This window comes from Candoia aspera, chromosome 2, assembly GCF_035149785.1.
Source record: "Candoia aspera isolate rCanAsp1 chromosome 2, rCanAsp1.hap2, whole genome shotgun sequence".
Classification (NCBI taxonomy): domain Eukaryota; kingdom Metazoa; phylum Chordata; class Lepidosauria; order Squamata; family Boidae; genus Candoia; species Candoia aspera.
In genome coordinates, this window is record NC_086154.1 from 54,014,255 (window position 1) to 54,038,384 (window position 24,130).

General features: G+C 38.0%; 1 protein-coding gene across 3 annotated transcripts in view; it reads left to right on the forward strand.

The window, feature by feature from the left end:
• The window catches only part of VGLL4 (vestigial like family member 4), a 96,466-nt gene that overhangs the window by 57,363 nt on the left and 14,973 nt on the right, over positions 1–24,130 (forward strand). For 2 of the 3 annotated variants that reach the window (XM_063291845.1, XM_063291844.1), the window contains one exon: positions 5,344–5,533. In XM_063291845.1, the coding sequence (XP_063147915.1) occupies positions 5,344–5,533 (190 nt within the window). Of the gene's footprint in view, positions 1–5,343; positions 5,534–18,900; positions 19,155–24,130 lie in introns of those variants that run through there. The other variant, XM_063291846.1, reaches the window with a different exon arrangement.

A 24,130-nucleotide genomic window follows, 5' to 3' on the forward strand; every position in this document is an offset into this window, starting at 1 on the left:
GGTTGTGTTCTCCTTACCTGCATGGGCATTTTCTCGTCTGAAGCATGAAAGGACAATATATAAATTCATAAATAACAATGTCCACAATACTTTTAATTTTGTCCTTTTATCTGGGATAAGATAAGCGATAATAAGTTGCAAAAGTCCTGTCTCTCTTTGGCTAATAAAAAAACTAGGACTGTGCACAGAAATAAAAAAGAGATGCTTTTTAAAATGCTTTGGTGTGAGTGAAAGTACATTCCTGGAAGTATTAAATAGCTACGTTTTCTGGAAGACTCAATACAGCAGCCTCAGTGGTTCCTGGAAGTGTTCTTCGCATGTGGATGTACTGTTGGATGAACTGGGAAAGCCTTTGACACAGCTTGTAAAGTCTGAAGTCTGGAAGATGCAGCTGCTTTAATGCTTCACAGAGATACACTAAATTCCTGCAAATATGTTTTGTGGAACACCTTTTTCAGAAGTTTTGTACAGCCCTAAAAATGCTACTCTTTTATTGCTTCCAGATTGATGGCTCCTAGCACTTAACAACTGAAAAACCTTATGCAAGTACAGTATTTAACTTTTTGTCCTTAATGGAGTTTGATTTTCTGGTAAGAAGAGATGGGAAAAAAAAACCTGAGAGGATTACGAATGGAAGATGGCAGCCTTCTGGATTACCAGTAAAATTTCATGAGTGAGGCATAGCAATTTGCAGAATAAAAACCTCATCTGAAAGGACTTTTTAAACACAGAGATCAATTATGACAATATTCAAAGGCTTTTCAGCTGTCTTTTTAGAGTATGTTACTGTAAATTATGTGCAGGAGAAAGGGAAGTATTGATTGGGTTAAGGAAAAAAATACAAATGTAGATGCACTTTCATGTGTGAAGGGGAAAAAGACCCCCTCAAGCATTTACATATTATCAGTTAAGTATATTCATCCATCTTGAGCAAATAAGTAGATCAGTATTGCCAGGTAGGTGGTTGGAGGAAATTTAACTTTGCTTCTTGGAAATGATTAAACTTAGACTACAAAGCTTTTTGTTCTGTGCATTTGTAGCTATACGGCCGCAGTGATGTAGTATTATGACAGGTAAACACTATGTCACATTGTTATCTCTGGTGTCTTGTTTGTATTTCATCATACTGCCTAACATTCCGAGTCTTGGGGGGAGGGGGAGTTGTTGAATAGAGCTATAAGCACAGGTATTTGAGAGTCTGTGTCCCTGCCCAGCCGCTTGCTGAAACTAAGAGGAGCATTCTGAAGATGAATACTCTACGTGCTGTAGACCAGACATAGTGATAAATTTGGAAAACTGGGGTACGGCTCTGTGAATATTTAAAAGTATATATTATTTAGGCCAGAGCTTCTCAAGCTTGGCAACTTTTAAGATGTGTGGACTTCGACTCCTAGAATTCCCCTTAATTTTAAGATCCATCTTCTTCATAGCATCAAACAGTCTACTGCAGATCATTTGGGTTTTCAGCCAACAACATGATGTTAAAATCTGTTTACAAAAGTACACATACATTCATATCCCAAACCAACCTACCTCTAATGTCACCTCAGGCATCGCTTATACGTTTATCCCTAAGTATCCATCCATTTCTGATAAGTGTTGAACCATTTGCTAAGCTTCCATTTATTCATATGCATGCTTAACTACTATCATATACTGCTCTTACCACATTCAGCAGCCAGTTGCAACTCCAGCAGTCATATATATGTTATTTCTGCATTCAGCAGGAATACCGTTCTAAAGATTCACTGGGAAGTTTGCATAATGTGCAGATATAGATTAAAATTAAAATTCCCGCCCTCTCATCTGCAGTCTCTGCAAAGTTACCAGATATTCTACCAGGCAAGAATCGATTGTGTACTCAGATGATTGTGTACTTAGCTGAATAGAAATAAACCAAATTTCTCCAAGATATTCCTATATTATTTAAATAGAAATTTGGAGTATTTTCTAGTGCTGGGCATCATTGTTTGACTTAGCATGATGGCATGGATGCCAAAAGAAAATAAACAGACTTTTAAATGGCCAAAATCTCAAGAGATTTTGCAAGATTTTTAGTTTTTTATAAGTTTTGTTAGGACTTGTAGATGCCACTTGACAGTGTTGCAGACAACGTCTCATCTGTGAGTGCAGTGTAGTCAACTCTTGATGTAAATGGTAGAACCTGAGAAAGCATATTATACTGTTCACTAAATTATTTTGCCCTCCTTGTAATAATAGATAGTTACCTGACAAGCATTTATTAACATTTGGCATTGGGATGGCATAAAGCAGAAAAGTGGGAGAGAAGTATCGAAGTTAATAATAACCTGTGTATAAATACAGCAGGATGTTCAGATGGGAACCTTGTTTGCCATGGAGCACACCGTTTTTCTTTTAACATGTAGGTAGAAAGTGGAAAGTTACTGTTTAGTTTTTGGTGCCAGAATCTTGAATAGAAGTCATTACTTGTCGTATGTTTGTCGGCCACAGTATATTTGCTAGTTTATATCTTGCTTGCTAAATTGGCAACTGTTTATTTTTACTGGTAAACGTAGTGAAGATTAGTCCTGAGTGGTTTCTTTCACAACAAAGTTGTGTTTGTTGAACATATTAAACAGGGCTCTATTTATATGTCAGCTGTGCATTGAATAGGATATAAAATTGTGGAATTGCAAGGACAGTCTCTTGCTCAGGTATGATGTGCTGCTGTTCCAGCTTGTGATAATTATATTTTGGACATAACGAGAAGACGAAGACATCAATATTTCATGTTTGAAGCGAGACTGCAGTGTATGGCACTGCCCTTTGTGTCAAGGCAGAATATGGTTGGTTTGGTTTTAGCTTAGTAGGTTATATGAATTGAACCGGTTGTGACATATTCAGTAAACCACGAGTGAGACTGATGCGTCTTAAAATGCTTTATATAAGTATAGTACAAAACATTGCTAACTTGGGAATAACTGTGTTGTGTGAGGAAACCAGCACAAGATGCATGCATCTTATTAATAAAAAGTATCGATAACAATAATTGTGGTTATCTGAAAAACATAATGAGGTTTTAAATCTAATTATTTTTCTACCCTATACATCCCAGTGAATTAACACTGTCAGAATTTAGGATGCTTTCATGTTGCATGTTTTTAATCTGAAAAGGAAAAGGAGCCATTTTTTATGGCTAGATTGGGGGGAAAGTGGCCTTCTCTTCCGTTGAAGAATCTCTCTTGTCTCCAGTGGGAAATCCAATTTGTTTTCAAGGGACAGAAGCTAAATATAGTTATCACAGTGTTATCTCTATTTTTAACAAAGTGTATTCAGAGACTGAACAAGAGATGGGTAGTTGTATAATTGTGGTAACAGCATCCCATCTATTGCAGAAGGTAGCACTACGTGTTCAAAGTTTGTAAAGAGAAACTGTATGTTGAGAACATTCATGGTTCAAAATTCCATTTGGCTAAGTGTAAAAAATGTCCTTAAGCAAGTCCATGGTCTCTTGGCATAGCTTGCCAAGCGGGGATATTGTAAAGCTATCCTTTAGTCACTGAATCAGGGGTGAGTAATCTAAACCTTGTAAGTTCTCCCAAAGGCTTCTAGAACCCCTCTTACCACATTGCCAAAATGTGCTGCTGAAAATCAGTAAAGTGATTTTCTGCTGTTTTAAGCTATAAATAGAATAAGGTGGTTACTTAAGCCTTAGAATGGGCTTAAGCCGCTTAATAATAGGGGAAACCAAAGAAAAATATCCCACCCAAAGGAATATGAATAGAAAATATAAACCTTGCCTCTTATTTAATCCAATAGTCATTGCTCCACCGACTGGAACCATCAGCACCAAAGTACAATTTGCTTTCCTGTGTTACGCTTCTTGAAAACATAGTGTATAAATGCAGAGTAAGAATGGTACAGTGTTGAGTAGTGAAGGGTCCAATTATACATCATGCGTAGTACACAAGGCAGTTTATGACAAAACAGAAAACTACAATTAATATACTTTATTATTATAAATAAGTATAATAAGGTATAATAAAATAATAAATCAGGCCTGCATTGGGCAGGAGATTGGACTAAGTGATCTTCAAGGTCCTTAACAATCCTTACATTCTATGATTCCATGAATACCAACAAAGCAATTAGAAAGTAAATTGAATATAGTTGATCATTAATTTATGGTATCAGGACAATGAAACACTGTGTTTATGCTCTTTATGATAATCAAATGTCTGCCAGAAATATTTGGAAGATGTATTACAGGTAATCCTCGCTTAACAACTGTTTAGCAAATCATAACCAAAGTTATGACATACTGAAAAAGTAACTTTATGACCAGTCCTTACACTTACAACCATCACAGCATCCCCACGGTCACGTGACTGATATTCGGGTGCTTTGTAACCGTTGGGCATTTACCGCCATTGCAGTGTTCTGCAGTCATGTGATTGCCATTTGTGCACTTCACAGCCAGCTTCCAACAAGCAAAGTCAATGGAGAAGCCGGCAGTGAAATCCCAAGTCATGGTCATGTGTTGTCTCGTTTAATGACCTGTGGTGATTCACTTAACTACAGTGGCAGAAGTGAAGTTGTAAGTCCATCGTTGTCATGTTCGCCGTTCCAATGTTGCTGGTACATCGTAACGTTTTGCATGTCATTTCACTGATACGTGTTTCATCTGGGAAGGGAGGAGGATTCCATCTCGTGGAGTTGTTATCTCTTGGCTGCTGGGTTGGAATGTGTTTGGGTTATCTCATGTGTTCAAGGTTACTTTCCCAGGATCAGTAGAAAACGGTTAACAGCACCTGGGGGGGGGGGGAGTTTGCTACGGCCGGGCGAGGGGAAGGATTACGTTTTGAGCCGAGGGTTTTTAGTTTGTATTTGGCGCACTTTTATTCATTCTCAGCTTTCTCTGTATTTGTATACTATTCTTCTAATAAATCAGATATCATTAAGTACCTGCTTGTGAGTCTGAGTCTATTGGGATAGGCAATCATTACAATCATGGTAATGTGATGTCTCGATTAATGATCATGTCACTTAGCAATGGAGTTGCCAGTTCCAATTGTGGTTGTTAAACAAGGACTACTTGTAATTGCTTGTTTCTATTTTAAGTGAATAAACTGTATTTATAACTATAATCTCTGCTGTTTTTCCACAATAGTTATATTTTAGAACTGAATTTTAACGAATTATAGATTTGTAATCATCTAGTTTTATTTTAAAAAATGAATAATTAGCATTTAGCCATTGTTTTAAAAGGCTGACAAATATGAAGCATTTCTTTAAAACTTTAAGGGAGGTGATGACTTTATAGGGTGCCTTTTTCATGTTCCTATTTTTGTTCCATCTACTCTACCTTTGCTTTTTCTGTAGGTGAAGCTGCACTAAGAGGAGAACCCAGGATGCAGTCTCTCCCCGTATCTGCTGCTGTAACCAACCACAGGACAGGGCCACCCCCAATCAGTCCTTGCAAGAGGAGGTTCAGCATGGACCAAGGAGATGATGATCTAGACTGTGAAAAGGAACACTTATCTAAAATGAGTCGATTATTCAATCCTCATCTGTAAGTTTTTATTTATCTTTTTCATTACTTTGCCCTCAACTAAACCAGTCAGTGCTGTTATTATTTAGAAAGCAATGTGTTCAAGTTTTGCTCAAATATTAGTTTTTGAAAAGCAATAATCCAGCATGCATCACTGCATTAGTTGTAAAGACATGGGATATAGTTGCCTCCCAGAATTGTATTTTTGTGTCTTGTTATTTCTCTCACACTCTGTATCGGGTTGCACATTATGCTGTGCTCAGATAGGTAACATACATTCAGTTTTACTACATTGGATGATAAGGTGTTGCCACCAATGAGGACACAAAAAGGTTGACATGAGGATTTAGTTAACCGTAGCAGCTCTGTGACATTCGTTTATAGTTCTTTCACTGCATTTCACTTTAAGTATTATAGTGAACAGAGGCTGTGTATTTATGATGCCGCCATATAATCACTTTTAGTTGAGACTTATATGCTAGGCTGAAAACCAAAAACTTGAAAATATCTTGCAGGAGACCTCCTAATTTCATCGTTCAACAAAGCACAAACTCCATCCCTACATCTTAAGATAACTGAAATATTGGATGAAGACATGGACTGTTTATATATCCTTAATCTCCTTTTTATCCACAGTATTAGCTCTACTTATTCCTGCTGCTAGAAAATGCTTAGGTATGTTTTAAAATACCACTTCTGTTTGCTCCAGTGATCCTATATGTGTTGTCTTACTACTCTGAGAGGAAATATGTGTCTGTGTGCATATGCACATGCATGCAGACACAGGCCAGGAAACTTAGTAACAGCTGCTCAGCAAGCTATACATCAACAACTGGTCTCATAAAGATAGTTTGCTATACGCTTCCATTCTTCACATGACAGCAGAGTTTTGTACTGTTTGCTGGAGGAGAACGTTATTTCCACCTATTTTTTTTTCCCTTCCTAGGCATAGAACTGCATTTGGCCTGAAGCTGAGAGAATGCCTTTCATTCCTTACTAGAGGAAGCGATTGGAGTATTTCAGCCAAGCCAACTTGATAACTTTGTGCTTTCCTGGCTGCCTCAGCCCAACCAGCACTCCACATTCCTTACATTCCACTCAGCTTGGGATTGTTGTGTTCAGTCATAAGATGTAGACAGAGTATTTCTCCTCAAATAAATCACAGGAGTGTTAGTCAGAGGCTTGCAGACTGCAGGCTTGGAATGTGTGACTAATAAAAGCTTCAGCATTTGAAAGAATACAAACTCACGAACAGTGAAAAGTGCTCCTTTTTTCTGTTTTATATACTTTCGGTAAATTGCTTAAAATTGTTACTTAAAGTTAGAATTGTGATCCTTGGGAGAAAAATAAAAATAATGTTTCTTTCAACTGCCATGTAATTTTATATAGGAAATATTTATTTATTTAGATTTTTTTTTATCCCATCTTTATTATTTTTTATAAATAACTCAAGGCGGCGAACATCCCTAATACTCCTTCCTCCTCCTATTTTCCACACAACAAGAATCCTGTGAGGGGAGTTGGGCTGAGAGAGAGGGACTGGCCCAAGGTCTCCCAGCCGGCTTTCATGCCTAAGGCAGGACTAGAACTCTCAGTCTCCTGGTTTCTAGCCTGTTGCCTTAACCACTAGATACATCTGCATTATTATAGAATTTGAGAACTTTGAAATTAATAAAATTATAAAAATAAAATAAAAATAGTTATGGAGAATGTGTCATTTCATGCAGATACATGGAATTTTAAAGGCTAAAATCACATGATGTTTTGAGATTTACTTGTCTTGAAGCCATAAAATAGAATTCTGCTCAAAATGACATGTGGTTCTATACGTATTTACAAAAATTCAGATTTATAGCAGTTGCAGAAGTGACTGTAGTATTATTTTGATTTTTTTTTTCTTTCTATGACTTTTTGTGGAGTTCTTTTAAACATAGGAAGAGAGGTAAAAAAGTTAAGGGATCAGGTCAAATGTGAGAAACATTTGTATAAAAAATTATATGCAACAGTATTATGCTTGGCAACACCCAAATACACTTTGGCTGTGATTAATCTCTTTGTGCTCTTTGTATTGCATTTGTAAGAAATGGGGAAAAGCTATTGCTGGCATGATATAAGAGAATTACAAATTACAAATGAATTGGAGAGTATTATATTTTAGTCTACTGGTTAGGTGCTGGGCTAGAAATCAGGAGACTGAGAGTTCTAGTCCCGCCTTAGGCATGAAAGCCAGCCGGGTGACCTTGGGCCAGTCCCTCTCTCTCAGCCCAACTCACCTCACAGGGTTGTTGTTGTGGGGAAAATAGGAGGAGGAAGGAGTATTAGGGATGTTCGCTGCCTTGAGTTATTTATAAAAAATAATAAAGATGGGATAAAAATAAATAAATAAATGAATGAATGAATAAATAAATGTTTGGCCCTATTATGAGAAATCTTACTTAAGATAAGTAACTTACTTAAGATAAGTAATTTACCTAATCTCTTTAACCGTATATTTTATATTTAATTTATAAAAAATGCCTCACAGTTTAGTTTGCAAAAGTCATTGGAGTAGGAAGTTGTTTGCTTCTTTGCATATGTTACCTTATTTAATACAGGAAGTGGGAATTCTCATTGTCTGCTGATTTTTTCTTGAAGGGGAAAAAAATAACTGCTTAGAGTAAAAATGGAGCTAGAAAATGTTCCCTTAAACCCACAATTTGTTCATAAAGCAGATGTCTTTTGAAGACGCATTTTTTATTGCTTCTATGTAACTTTTCACTTATATCCTTGATTCATTCTGCATTAAAATAAGTTTGTGTTGTGTTAAATCATACCTATAACTACAGCGGTACGTTTTTACCTGAATTAAGTTTTCTTCCCTTCCTAATAATACTAGAACCTGGGGCCATCCAAGGAAGTGGAAGGGTCAGAGATTAAGGATGTATAAAATGGTCCATGCCTTCATCCAATATTTCAGCTATCTTAAGACGTAGGGATGGCCACAAGATGCATGACCTTAAAAAGGAATTGAATTTTTTAATATAGTCTAAGATTGCCAGTGGCGTAGGATGGGTATATATTGCCTTTGTTATTAGAGGCAGTGCTGCTTCCAGTTCCAGTTCCTGGGAATATGAGCAGAAGATAGTTAGTGTGCCCATCTTAAGCTTGTTGGCTTTCTTGAGGCATCATCCAGCGTAGAGCAGAATACTGAACTATGATAAATCTTGTTATGCTTCTTAAATTATTAGATGCAACTTTTAATGTTTATTCAGCTATCAGATCATCTGGTCTGTCTAAAAAATATCTTCATTGTTGAGAGCCATATAGTTTAGTATAGGACTTCTCCTTTCATTATTAAAACATCAGATAACATAAAGTAGCTTTGTGATGATTGAATAAGGCCAATTGAATAAAGACATACCTCTGTTTGACATAACCTATGAAAAATGCTTCACACGCTTTAAAAAAGACAGTATTGGGCACATTCAGGACGAGGCTATCATATGGTTTTCTGGCAACCCCCAAATGTGTAGTATAATATTGACTATTTAATTCATGACATTAGCTGTCAGCGAAGGGTTATCACCCTGAAGTGAGAGGAGTAACTGACAGTTTCTTCATGACCACTGAAGGAAAACATACATTACCTAAGATGCTGGCCTCATTTTGGTTCCTTGTTTCTTTCTCCATCAAAAAGAGAATAAGCAGGGATTTACAAAATAGTGACAGCACCATTCCTCTGAACTTTAAGTCTTCCCCAATGTGATGCTCCATAGATGTATTGGATGTTAATGCCCAAAATCCTTAGCCACCATGGACACCTCTGAAGGGCACCAGGGCAGGGAACATTACTGTAGACTTTTCAGTTCATTTTCATTCGTTCCTGCAGCCTGCTATCCCCCCACAAAAGACAAGCTGGAAAATTTTAATGACCTTTATAAAGTATCAGAGCTTTCAGACTGAAGAGGAATTATTTATTATGCTAACACCATATATTAAAATAGCCACAAAACGTAATAATATGTACTGATTTTATGCTTAATTTAACTTGCCCTCTAATATTCATAATAAAATTTTGCTATTAAACTTTCTCAAGTTTTGAGATATTCTTCCTTTTGGCTGGTAGTTATGCCCTGTGCAAATGTTTATCTTTTAGTGAAGCGTGGAGAAGAACCCATACCAACTATCCTCTTTAATTGCAGGATGTCTTTGCAGTTTTATGCATCTGGTCCAGTTTATTTTAGGTTGAAAGTATCTGGATGTTGCTGTCCAAATGGAATGCTAATTATGCGTTGTCCCTTAAAGTTTAAACAGAGGTCTCGGGCCTGACTTATATTGTATGCATTTTTTGTTTGTTAGATCGGAGGTATTTTCTCATTTTCACAGTTCAGCTGAAAACAAGGGTCCCTTTATCCTTAGAGAGAGCTCTTAATAGCTGACCTCAGCCTTTTCACAGGAGGCATAATTTCTGCCTTAAGAGTCTTCTATGCTGAGCTTTGTAATTTTTCTTTAGGTCATTTTCTGTCAAGAAATAGACCAAAATAACAACAACAACAAAAACATGAATCTAATAGTATCAACATTACCTCATTTTTGTAGCACTTTTAAGTAAGAGCTTTTAAATGCCATTGCAGTGAAATGTTTCGCCATATTTTGCTTTGCTTTGGTTTGCTTTGCTTTGCTCCATTATATTGTGTGAATGTATTTTATGTATTCATATGCATTTATATACCTCCCAGCTTCCAAGACTCCAGGTGGTTTGCAGTAGAAAACTGTTAGTTATTAATTATGAGTAATGAAATATATTAATCAGAATGATCGTGTCAAAGCAGAATGTAGATACTTTTGTAATTTTACCGCAAGACATACCTGAATCCTTTTTTATTGGTACCAAGATTTTAGTGTATTTTAAATTTTAAAATTAAATCCTTGGTGATTCTTGTGCAGATTTAGCAATGATCTGACTGGATAACTCCCAGATTTTCTGACACACATGGATCATGACATAGTTTTTCAAATATTATACTATACTGCAAAGGATACTTTGAACTTTGGAATGGCCGTACTCTGAACAAGGCTTTTGGGATGTGTCAGAGTTTCGTACGGTGACAAAATCAGGTCCTGTTTTGTTGAGTTTTGTGTTTGTTACAGTTCTGTTTACTCCAGTAGAATTGAATTACAAGCCTGGTGTTTTGAAATTGCTTGTGTTATTAGGGTTATCACACTGGACTGCAAAAATCCAAATTACCACTAACTGGAAGTAAAGAAGTACAGATTTTTGCAGCCCAGACTGGTACTCTCTTGTATGGCAAGGCTGAATGCTCTTTTTTTTTTATCAAGGCTATTAAGAAAATGAAATTCAAACCTTCAGAATTTGCATTTATGAAGGCAGAAGGGATCATAGGCTATATTTTCACAAGGCTTGGTTTGAGTATGATGCATCAGACACAATGTAGAGGATCAATCTGGAAATTACACAATTTTTTTAAAAAAATTACTGTTTTAGGAAATCAGCAAAATCCATGGAAATATTAAGCATATTTTAAAATACTTCCTTCATTTGAGAATAAAAGGTTCATTAGCTTATGATGATCTTAACAAGATCAATAGGAGCACATGGCTTAACAAATATATTTCTTCTGATCTCAGTTTGAAAGCTGGAGGTTTGATGAAATGCATTTTCTTGGTGAGAAGAACCTGAAGAGGTGATTGATTGATGTTGAATTTATTTCCAAATTGTTGCTTTTAAATAAATTGTTCTTAACTAATGACTCAATTAGGCATTTTATGTTTTATCCTGAATGTATGTCCATGAGAATTTTCAAGTCTGTTGTTGCTGTTTTTTAAAGAAATCTTAACAACCCTCTTGGCTTCAGAAATGTTGAAAAATTGGCATGCACTGCCTTTTCCATTGTTCTTATAGAGATTATGGAGGGAAGAGTGTTTATATCTCATGAATGAATTATGTATACAAATTCCTTTGCTGCCAGTAAGTGGATTGAATAGCATATACTTTCTACCTTGTTTATCCTCCAGTCCTATTCATAGCTAACTGCAAGTGAAGAAACTTGATTCCTATAGACATTTTGGACTACAGCTCCCTCAATTCCTTTCTGTTGGCCAATCTGACTGGCATTCATGGGGGTAGAAGTCCAAAACATCTGGAAGGCATCAGATTGCCAACCATGTCATGCAGTGGTAAAATAAAGGGCCTTTGGGAAGATGGCACTTGGACTATGGTACCTAAATAATTTACTCTCTTCTCAGCTTTTACTGTGAATGCAGTAGAACACATCTGCCGATTTTCATTTTAATACGGCAGTGAAATTAAAAGCAAATTGTGCAGTTCTAATATTTAAACTAACAGTGTCTAAGGTTCTTATGCTTACACCATTTATTCCTCTGTTGCACAATAGACACATGTATACAAGAAAAAATTAAAATACTATGCAAAGTATTTAAATCAGTGAATGCATAATTATGTTCATGTTCTCTGTAATAATCTATAAATAGGTTGGTGAGAGCTTAGGGCATCACATATATATTCTTTTTTTATTATTTATTTTTATTAGAAACTTTCAGTGTAATAAAATATACAAAACAAACAAGAACAAAGATAAAGTAAGAAATAGAGAAATAAGGAAGAAATGGATAAAAAGAAAAAAAAACATACAATTGTGCTTTCTACCCTTCTTTCTATCAAGTAATTGTCATCTTAAACTTTTCCACAATATCTTTGTCTCATTTTTAATTCCCAAATCCTGTAATCATCAATTCATTCTTTTCTTCTTTCAGCAAAAAAGTCTATATAAGGGTTCCAGTCTTTTAAAAAAGTCTTTATCATTATTTTCTCTGTCCAGGGCATCACATATGTATTCAAGCAGAAAGAGTTCGCAAGGAAGAAAAAAGTGTTTAAGGGACAGCAAAATGTTTAGACATTGGAAGATGAGAAGGCAAAGTCATGGGCTGAACTCTATTAGGATAAAAGAACAGAGAAAATTGTGTCAAGGAAAACACTGGAGGGTAGCTGAAATAGTGTATAATAGTGATTTATATTGGAGGTGTTTTTAGGGATTTCATAATCCAGCTAGAGATTATCAGTAAATTGATCTTTCTAGGTGGAAAATTTGTAGACAATTTACCATATTACAGGTAGTTCTCACTTAACAACCATTTGTTTAGCAACAGTTTGGACTTATGATGGTGCTGGAAAAACCAACTTACAAATGGTCCTCACACTTAAAACTGTTGCAGTGTCTCCGCGGACACATAATCACAATTCGGGTACTTGGCAACCAGTTTGCATTTATGACTGTCGCAGAATCCTCTGGTCACGTGATCACCATGTCTGACCTTCCTGGCCAGCTTCTGGCAAGCAAAATCAACGGCGAACCATGTGGTCTGCTTAATGCCTGTGGTGATTTACTTAACCACTGCAAAAAAGGTTGTAAAATCGGATTGGATTTGCTTAATGACTGCTTTGCTTAGCAACCAAAATTCCAATCCCAATGATGGTCATTAGGCGAAGACTACCTGTAAAAGGGTGTTAAATATTTACCAAATGTAAGAATGCATGGCATAAAGAAAAGCCATATGAGAATACAGATGAATTATAACGATAAGCCAGAAAAGCTTACAAGGGTGCATGGTTTTGTATTCACTGTAAACATAGATTTCTTCTAACCTATTTTTTTTTTTTTAACTTTTGCCAATTCTTTCTGAAAAACATTTATTTTACCTATTGCTATGATGGTGATTTTCTTTGAATCTGCTTTTATGCATCTAAAAATCAGTTTGTTCATTCTTCCTCAAACGTGGAAAAGTTATGTTGGCTCCGCTGTGACAGCATACGTGCCTATCTTTCCTTGTGGTCTGATGGGTGAGCAGGGAGCGCAAAGTTTTCTATAACCTTGTAATTGAAAATGGTTCCCTTGAAGATAGACCAGGCCAGTTCCCACCCAAGCCTCTGCTTTCTATCTGTATGGCTTCCTTCATTTTGTTTCTTCTCTTTTGACTGTAAAACTGCTATATCTGGTGCTGCCAGGGCCGCAACTGGGGGGGGGCACGTGGGGCATGTCCAAAATGGGCATGGAATCCATGTTTGCCCGGGTGACACAGACCCTAGTTGCGGCCCTGGGTGCTGCTGCTATGCCTTTTACCATCATCCAATCCTCTGTTTCATCAGCTAAGGAACTATTGATTTCCTTCTGGGGGCAGAGGGTCAAGGGGTCTCCTCAAATGACAGGCAGAAATTCAACTGGTGCAACTTTACCTGGGGCACCAGCATCTGTTTTGCATCACTTTGGCTGCCTGACAGTCAGTACTTCAGCCTGTGAAGTTTCAAAGGCCTACCAAGTTTTTCAGTTAGCTTTCAATTAGCTGTTAATTCCTTCCCTGTGCAGTTTGGCCTTCTGAGAAAGAGCACAAAAAGGGGATTTTTTTTCAGGGATGGGGAGATTAGACAGTAGAAATAACTTTAATACTAATCTTGTAGTCCTGACTTCTCTCATCATTTCTATATAAGCTTAATTGTTAATGAAAATATATGTTGTTGTGCTAGAAGGACAGATTTCCTGAATTTCCTTTCACATATACTTTTAATGAGTCAACGGAAATCAAGTCACAAATAACTCTCAAAGTCTACTCCTTAGGAAACAGAAGGGAAGTGGAACACCATGGATGTCATAACTGTCTTGGCTAGGGATTATGTTCTGCCAGGGAAATCTGAATCTCCTTGAGCAATCATGTAAGACGGAAAAATATTTCACAAATACTGAGCTGCTCAGTGGAGTAATAATATTCCACCAATTACAGATGGCCTACTAGAATTGTGATATGAGAACTTAATTTAAATGACGGCCGAACTTGCTGCTTATTCATTGTGGCTCTTCTGTGAACTCCATACTGTTTAAAGAAGAAGCAGATGTTTGAAAACAGATGGAGATAGATGATAGATGCATGTTGTTTATTCATTTAGTCGCTTCCGACTCTTCATGACTTCATGGACCAGCCCACGCCAGAGCTTCCTGTCGGTCGTCAACACCCCCAGCTCCCCCAGTCCATCACTTCTAGAATATCATCCATCCACCTTGCCCTTGGTCGGCCCCTCTTCCTTTTGCCTTCCACTCTCCCCAGCATCAGCATCTTCTCCAGGGTGTCCTGTCTTCTCATTATGTGGCCAAAGTATTTCAGTTTTGCCTTTAATATCATTCCCTCAAGATGCATACAAAATTTTAAAAAAAATGTCTTTAAGAGCAGCAGTGAACACATTGGTGGATTTGGAAGAAAAAACTTGGCTTAGCCATAAAACTCAATTTGGTGAACTTAGCCCAGTCACTGCTGGAATTGCAGAGTTTATGGAAAAGAGGAGGAAAGAGATTACACCTAAGTGCTTCTGTCTAACTTGCCTTGCCATTGGCAGCTGCTGACAGAAGTCATAGCAAAGACCTTTCTGAACTTTTGGGTGTAATTATAAAAGTATATGCAGGATTACTAAGACCAATGCCATCAGCCTTGGGACTATTTTGACATGTGTGACATGAGTGAAAATTGCCTATCCTGTTGACTTCCAGATGTTGAGATTTGTAATTCAGCAGTATCTGGAGGACCTGTTACGGAGATTGCTGGTAAAGAGGAAGGGGGCCCTCTCCAGGGAGAAAGCACACGTGGAGTACTGAATCTCTTCGATTTCCAGTCAAGAAGACCAGAAGAGAACGGCCTTAGCTTTCTGGGCTTTTCTGGTAGGGTTTGCTAGTGCCTTTTCAGTTTGGCAGGATTTTGTCTTGTAGAGTAGAACAATACACACTAGAGCTTAATCTTCTGGTCTCAGCATGGTTCTTCACTCTCTATCCTAACAGGACCACAGGTTCCCTGTCCATATTTTAGCATAGATCTTTTAATGAGGATATCTGATCAGGAGAAAGAGTATTTTCTACTCTTGTCTTCCTAAGGAGTCTGTTCCCTCACAGAAAGAGAAACTCCACAAGGAGAAGGGTACCTCTTTTGGCAAGTGGTGCAGCTCAGCTTGGACAGACTCCAAAACTCCAGAGCCAGAGGGCTGTAAGATCACCAGAGAAAGAGAGATACCCAGATGGTGTAGGACCCCAAGGACCTTTTAGAAGAACCTGGATCTGTAGGGTGTGGGGCTCCATTGTTATGGCAGACTGTAATATCCATTCTTCTTAATTTTAAAATAATTTATGTTGATGGAGCAGGAGGCTGAACATGGTAGTTTAAGATACTTAGTTGTTTTTTTTCAGTATGGTATCCTTTTCTAAACAAAACAATGCTTAATGTAATCAGTAGCAGAGTAAAATTGGTTTTAAGTCAGCTTAAAATTTAAAATTATGTATACTCAAGAGTTTTTGTTTCTGTATGAATGCTCTTCTCCTATAAGCTATATCTAAGCAGTCTCGCATTGCATAGAACTAAGGAAACAAGACTGAAATCAGTTGAGTTCATAGATTGTCCTGTGCTCCTTTTATTTCAGTGGATCCTGTGCCCATGATCCTATATGTCCAAGGCTCTAGCCAAGTAATTCCTTTAAAATCATAGTCCAGATTTTGTGTCTGTGGAAGAAAAGTTTTAAATTTGTTACTTTTTGTTCATCTATTTCCCAGATGTTTCCTGCAGTTTGACAGATGTACCATTTACCAGAGAGTTGCACTCTTGAGAGTTAGAATGTTATGGACACAGTTGCTATAGACAATGACTATAAAATCAGTATCTGGAATAAATTCTTACATTTGCTTTTAGCTGAGTAAGGTTTCTTCCCAGGCTACAAATGATAGATTTGAGAATATCATTTTATTTTCTCTTATAATATTATAATTTGCTACATGTTTCTCACACAAAAATGCTACCATTGATTCTATTTAAAACTGCCAGGTATTGATATATTCAAGACAGGAGTGGGCTTTAATAGTGCTATAAATTTGCTGAAGTAGTTTTGACTCTTTATTAAGTTAGTTGGGTTCAGTACTGATAATACTGATTTTTTTATCATGGTTATCCTTCATTAGTCCATCTGAAATTAGATATTTAGAGGCAATAAATCTGTACCTTTGTTGATCTTGAATGCTAAGCAGTTTTGGACATGGTTAATACTTGGATGGGAAGTCAAGAGGAAATCCCAGAGCCATAAGCTAGATTTGGAAACTGAAAAAAGCTATTCTGGAAAAAAGCAAACTGCTTCCATACTGTGGCCAAGAAAACTACATGGATATGTTTCTGAAATGACTGGCTGCTGAGCTTGACTTGAAGAAGTCTTTTCTTTATAAACCTGCATATATGCTAAAATATAGGAAAAGGTGAAAAGACAGTAAAAGACTGATTGTTAAGACATTGAGGTAGAGGGGAGATCAGCTGAACTCAGAGGTGTGTATTTTAAATCTTTATATTCAAGTTGATCTCACAGTAAGAGCAGATTTTGAAAGGGATTCAGTGTGCTTTATTTTTTGCAGATAATTTTATTTGCATATTTGCTTTTCCTTTTGTGATTTGGTTACCTGTTTTATCTGTGACTTTGCTCTCATGATGCTTTTCTCTTTTATGTTATATTTAATTCTTTTTAAATTGAAAGATCATGCACCCAAATTGTCCTTTATTGTGGGACCTTGATATTTAATCTCTCGCTTCTGTTTTATCTAATGGCAGCAGAGTTACTGGGAGTCAGGCAATATATAAAATTATTATTACTATTATTATTATTTCTACCCTGCTGGAGTCCCTACCTTTTTCAGGGAAATGTACAATGTGTGATGCATACCTACCTTCCTACCTATCTTTGTTGCTACAAAAGACTTGATGGGAGCCTTTAATCCTGTTACGATTATCAGGGTAAGAGGGTTTCCCTAAGATTTTGCAAGAATACATCAGATTTGACTTAAAACATATAAATGCTTTGAAAAATGTGCATCAGATGAGAATAGTTGTTTTTACAAGTGCTATTCACACTGATCATTCTCTGTGGGCAGCCTGACTACAATGGGATTAAAAAACTGCTGTATAGAAACAATCCAGGATAATGGACACAAGAGGTGCATCTTTTCACAATACAGTATTACCTATGAAGTTTATAGCCTAGCAACATCTGCTCTAGATTAGTTGTTTTTATTTATTTACTAACACAAAGTTTATACCATTTTCTTCTTTTTACAGAAATACACAAAACTATATGCTGTTCTGGTTAAAAAAAAGGTGCAGATGACTGTTCCCTTATATACAGTGAATTTATTTTGCAGTGAAGACTTATTAGGGGGAGGACTGTTTGGTAGCAACCATCGTGGTAACTTGTGTGCAAATTGGTCCTACTTAATATAGATTGCAGTTGTGTAAAGTAACTCTTCTTAGAGTTGTAGCTGAACAGTGTCTCCAGCTCATTCTGTTAACCAGTGCTGTATTGCATTAAACTGTGCTTGAAGACATTATGTTCTCAGCAAGATTAGGGCTGCCATAGTTGGACTGCAAAAGTCCAGATTATGAGCAGAGATTTCTGTACCTCTTTCCTGACATCTAAGGATCACCCAATGGTTTGCACCTCAATCTAATAGCCTAGTGAGGGTTGTGTCTGGGGGGATGTAATGACGAAGATGAATACTCATCCCAATGTTCTCAATTTATTTTAACAATATTATGTTGATTGGATTGTGTTAGCCTTTTCAAGAGGAAGAAGCATTGTCTTGAGTTGCAAATATACCCTAAGAACATGGAGTTTTTTCCTTTTCTCACTTGGAAAGTATACTGTAGTTTAGCTCCTCCCTCCTTCCTTCCCGTTTTTAAAAGAGATGTCACTGCACTTTTCAGTTGGAAAATGGATATGGTGTTTAACTTGGCATTTGAATTTGAAATTGTATGTGAATTCAAAACATTTCCATACGTGTTAGGTGGTTGATGTTAGCCTTTTCAGTGAAAGGAACACAAAACCTTTGTTAAGATGTCGCAGGCCTTTTTGCTGAATGTATTCCGATACCTCTGAAAATGCAGTGCAGAGTTCCTGTATCACAAAGGGAGAGACAGACCGGCTTGTGCAGGGAATGCTGCATTGTCCAAGGGTGGTACGTTTTGTTGTCGGTTAAACCGAACTGACTTGCAGTGAATGTGAGCGTTAAAAAAACGAGCGACCCGCGCAGGGCAATTGAAGGGAGAGGAGAGAAAAAGTCACGTGGCCATTCTAGGCAGAGAGCCAAATTGCAGCTTTTCTCTCCCTGCCATGTGAATTACAGTAAAATCGCCCTATCTCAGCCTTCTCTCTGGGACTGGAAGCATGACTCCCTCTGGCTTGGTCTCTCGCCTTTCCCTATTCATCTCTTAGCCGCTAGCTAATCGGTCTCCATGGTGAGAGGGGGTGCAAGTTTTCTTCTTCTCTGGGAAAGAGCGCGCCCATCTGACTGCCTTGGAGGGAGACTCCCTTCAGCCCAACGTGAAAACTTGCTCCGGGAAGGGAGAGCGGCCACCACAAAAGGACGGTGTCCGTCCTCCCTCCCTCGCTTGCTGGCTTGCTTGTGTGCAGCTTTCCGGAGAGGCAGGGCTCTTATTCTGACAGGGCCTTCTGCCTGTGGAGCTGTTTGTGCGGGAGAGACCTTGCCAAGTTTGTGAGGCCCAAGGCTTTCTTGTGGGAGGACGCAGGGCTGTCTTCATGCTCTTTGGCAATGATTAAAGTGAGGTTAGTATAAAAAAAGGGGGGGGGCTCCTTTTCCCCATGATCTTTGTTTTTCAGACTAGATCTTGCTGTTTAAAGCCATATGGCAGCGCCATATTTTCAGCTGCAATTCATTTAAACTCTTGTGCTGTACAAAGAAGTGTAAGAGTGGATCAGTAGCTTACTAATGGGGTGGGAGGGAGGATTGTGGGGAGAGGCAGCTGTGCTTTTCTTCTCAAATATATACCAGCTTCGTATTTCCAGCACCTTTGGTTACCTTCCTCTGCCCCTGAAAGGAAGAACCAGGACAGTGACAGCAACTTTCATGCAACGCGGTTGAGCTCCCTTCTGCCCGATTTGAAATACACAAAGGTGATTGTTTTTCTGATTGGGAACAGATAGGCTCAGCTGGCAAGGCGCTGCTGTTATTGTCATGTGACCAGCTTGAGGATGTAATTCTGCATTTTTCAGGCTAGGGTGAGTTGCTGTGTGGTCTTCCTTTGAATAGATTCGCATACTACTTGTCCTGCCCAGAAGTTCATCCCTTTGATGGTTTCAGCGTGGCTGCAAATGTTTTCCCCAGTTTGGAATACATGGCTTGGCCACGCAATGCGCACAGCTCTCCTGGGCCATCACACGCCTCCCCAAGCCACACTTCAAACATGACTGTACATCTGATGTTCCGTGTAGGTGGGGATCTTATCTGGGTGTAAGAAGTAGCATGGATGGTGTGGGTAGGCAGCTATGGGCAAAATAGCTTTATTAATTCTTGGTAAGGGACTTTAAAGCCCTTGATTAAGGCCCCTCCAAACTGTTCTGTGTTAAAAGTATAAGAAAATACAAGCCTGCAACATGAGAGCAGTACCAGGAAAAGAAGTTTATTTTGACACTTTAGTATATGGGCTAAGTTGAGAATAATCAAAAGCAGACTTGAGAAGAACTCGTAGAGACCCATCTTAATGATTGAGAAGCAGATGCAGTGTCATCAAGAGGTCATTCCAAATTTGAGGCACAGAGAATAGTCCTTTTCTTCTGCCAATGAACTAAGTCAGTGCTTCTCAACCTTGGCAACTTTAAGATGTGTGGACTTCAACTCCCAGAGTTCCCTAGCCAGCTGACTGGGGAATTCTGGGAGTTGAAGTCCACACGTCTTAAAGTTGCCATGGTTAAGAAACATGGAACTAAGTGATGTCAGAGGTTTTTTTTAATATTTCTTATGAGTGAAATTTATTATTTTGTGTATTTGACCACTTCCTTTTGTGGGAATTTTGAAGAACTCTTTTATTGCTGCCTCAGAGTGGAATAAATTAGCAACAACACATAGGAAAAAATTTCTTTTCAGAGTTTCTTCCTTGTTGGCAGACCTCAAATAAAACACTAATGTACTAATTCATTTAGGAAAAAAAGTAATTATTTTATATTTGCAAAGATTACATGACTGTTAATGGTATACAGGGTCATATATTGCAGCTGTATACTTGCTTTGCCTCCATTGCTATATTCCAAATACAGAACTGAATTCCATATACCATCTTTTTCATTAGTTCAGCCAGCAGCTGACTTTTCTCCTATAGGTGCAGAGAGCTATATGTGACTGACTACAACCCCAGGAGGAGGCAACATATGACATCGCTTCTCAGATTTTTAAGTAGCTTGTGAGGTCTTTCACAAACCCTTGAGAATTGCATATGTAAAAGACCAAAAGTGAGCATACTCTGGGTCCCACCAATCAAATACTGTCACCTGATTGGACGGAAGCAAACCTTCTCTGTCACAGTGCTTGCCCTTAGGAATAGGATCCCCCAGAGCTGCATGGGCCCCACATGACCCTGTTTAAAAAGCCTCTGAAAACCTGGCATTTCCCCTGGCCCTTGGGTTAAGGTGGTTAATGAGGCTCTTATAAGGTTTTTGTTTGTTTGTTTGTTTGAATGTTTTCTATTCAGGATGTGAATCTTCTCTTTCTTTTATTGCTTCTTTCTGTTTTTAATGTTGTATGCCACCCAGAGTCTCTATGGAGTTGGGTGGCCTTCTAAATTTGACAAATAAATAAGTAAAGTTGAAAAATACATGCAGATTTGCTAAAGTTCCCTAAGTGTTACATAATGATAGAGGATAGTTCCCTTTTCCTTGCCCACTATTTCTTTCTGTTTAGTTAGGACTAGGGAGCCCTGCTTCCTCCTCCTGACATACACTAGGCTCTGCTTCATTCCCAGAGGTCCGCAAATGCAAGATGTAATAGAGGGCCCGCAGCCTGCGTTTGAATGAATATCCCTGGGGCCTCTACTCTGCAAGTAGGGTCACAAACTAGCTATTCGTTTTGCTTTGAGATTCTCATATCCAAGCACAACACAGAAAGGAAAGTTATAATTAACCTTAAAATAAATGATGGGTTTCCCTCTCTGGCTTGTTCCAGTTGGCAGAAGCCATTGCTGCGCATGCGGATGGCGCAGCAACATCAACTCAGATGCTGGGCAGCTGCTTGCAGCTTGGAGGAGAGGGGCCTCAGCCGGTGTCTGTGTGACTAAGCACCATCAAATCCAGATCATCCCTCCCAAACACACATGCTGTTTATATTGTATGCCAGAGGCTGCATTTTGTTCCCTCAAGACCCCTTTGGCTTATGTTTAAAAATTTTCTTTTTCGCATCTATGATCCTTGCCCTTCTATCCCTGTATATACCTTTCATGACATCACAGTATGCTCCTTTTTTTATCTTACTTTGTCAGTACTTCTGTTTGTTATGGTCAGCAGGGCATGATGATACATATAGTGGCAGAGGTGCCAGAACTATCTTTTCTTTATGATGCAGTAGAAAAGGATTTGCCTTCTGTAGCAGCTACATCCTGTTAAGTGCTCCCCTTGGATGTGCTATGTGCTAGTGCTGGTGGCTGCCTGGGCAAATTGATGAGGGGACCTTTATTTCCTAGTTTTGCAGCAGATGCTTTCCTGATGCAGTGACAAAGATGCATGATTCAAATATGTTAGGTGACTCTAATTGCACATTTTCCCCCTTGAAATATGCTCCCCCAGCCTCACAAATAGGTGCAAGTAGCCCGATTTGTAAAAGAGGTGGTCTGTAGAATATCATAAATATAGGCCACCTTCTTTTTCCCAGTCAGGTTTCCCCAGAAAGAAGAAAATTGATGTGTTGGGTGCTCATGGCAGATCACACAGAAGAGCTCTGAAGGATCTAGACCTCTAGGAGGCCATGAATTAGTGACATGCATCTTTGAGAATATTGCCTAAATAGGTATTATAATTTGGATGAAGATGTAATTCCAATGTGTTTGGTTCTGATTGAAGGAGGACAGATTAGTCTTTGATTCAGGGAGGAAAGTAGAAGGAAAGCAGTAGTAAATTCTTAATTCTGATACATGTACTTAATACAGTATGATACAATATAATGAACCCGCTTCAATAAAAACTTAGTGACAGTATGGCATGGGAACAATTCTCAATTTGTGCTGAAAAAAGCATCATGGGAAAAACGGGGGAGGAGGGGTTTCGGAAGAATTTGGTAGCATTTTAATAGTGTTGAAATGGCCTCTTTAAGGTGCAGCATGGGACAAACAGTTTTTAAACAACAGAGATCTCTCAAGATAACAGTTGCAGGGAATGAATCTATTTAATAGATTTGAAAGAATTGTGAAATGTTATTTTCTAGATTTACTACTGGTTAGTTACCCTACTAACCACTAACCGCTAAATTGTGGTATGATAATTTACTTCCTCCAGTGTTTTAAATACTTACTGGACAGTGTATTAAATGGCTAGCTTTACAAACAGCTCTGAATTTTGGATCAGGTCAATAATCAAAATTATTGGATTCTTCTGTATCTTTCTTTTCTGTATTCCATGCATTGATTCTGTTAGGTTTCAATTTTGACTCTTATGTGACATGCTGGACTGAATTTTGAGATAGGAAAACTAATTTTGTCCAGAAAGCTGGAAACTTCAACACTTGACTCCTGGAAATAACATGTAATTGACCACTGCATGAGCTTTTGGCTAACATAAGCAAAACTTGGGTGCTTATTGAGCAGTAAACTCAGCCTGGTTTGGTCGAATCTGAAATTCGGGTGAATTTTTAATGAAATGAAATACAACCAGTTAAGCAAGAAAGAACATTTCTCATTTTTTTATCTGTGATTTTTTTGTGGGTGTGGAGAACAGAATAAAAAACTATTTCCTTTTAGAGTTTTTAAAATATTAGTTAGCTGTTGAGCAATTAACTGGTGAGCAGGAAAAAATTCCGAATGGGTTAGGGAATGGGGATGTAGGAACTGGAGGGTAAGAAAATAGCCTCCATGCATCAAAACAACAACAACCACCACCTGGGTTTTTAAGTACACTTATTGCCATTGCCTCAGTTACTTTTCATGAGGTGAGTATTTTAAAATCAAACCAACTTGAACATAGGTTCTATAAAAAGACATTGCAGGATGTTAGGTTTTTGTTTTTGTTTTTTTAGCAGCACTTTTGGCTGCTTCTAAAGAACTTGTGCACTAGAAAAGAGCATAAGGAAACTGTCCCCTTTGGAGGGCCTCTTTCTTGCTCTCTTTTTCCATTTTTCCTTCAACTGTTGGCACACTTAAGTTATTTCTCCAGGATGGGTGTGAATTACCATTGCTCTCTTCCAATAAAAGAGAGACAGCAATTAACAGCTCTGCAAACCAAGAATCGTTTGAGGATAATGTGTTGTAACTATCACTTGAACTTTTCAGTGCATGGGCTCAAAATATTGCTTTCAATTAAAAATATGAAAATCTCCTGCAGTATAGATCTAACAGTCAGGATGTGTGTGGTTTTGGTATGTCCATTTAAACACATGATGCTTGGGAAAGCTGTGGAGCCTGGATATGATTCACTGGGGAGAATATTGGAAAACAATTTTCTGTCTTAAACATAGAGTAAATAAAAGATTTAAGCTGTGTCAGAGTGAAGGAAAGCTGTGTTATTTCATACACAAAGATTTGCTACCTACTGCTTCATTATCTGTC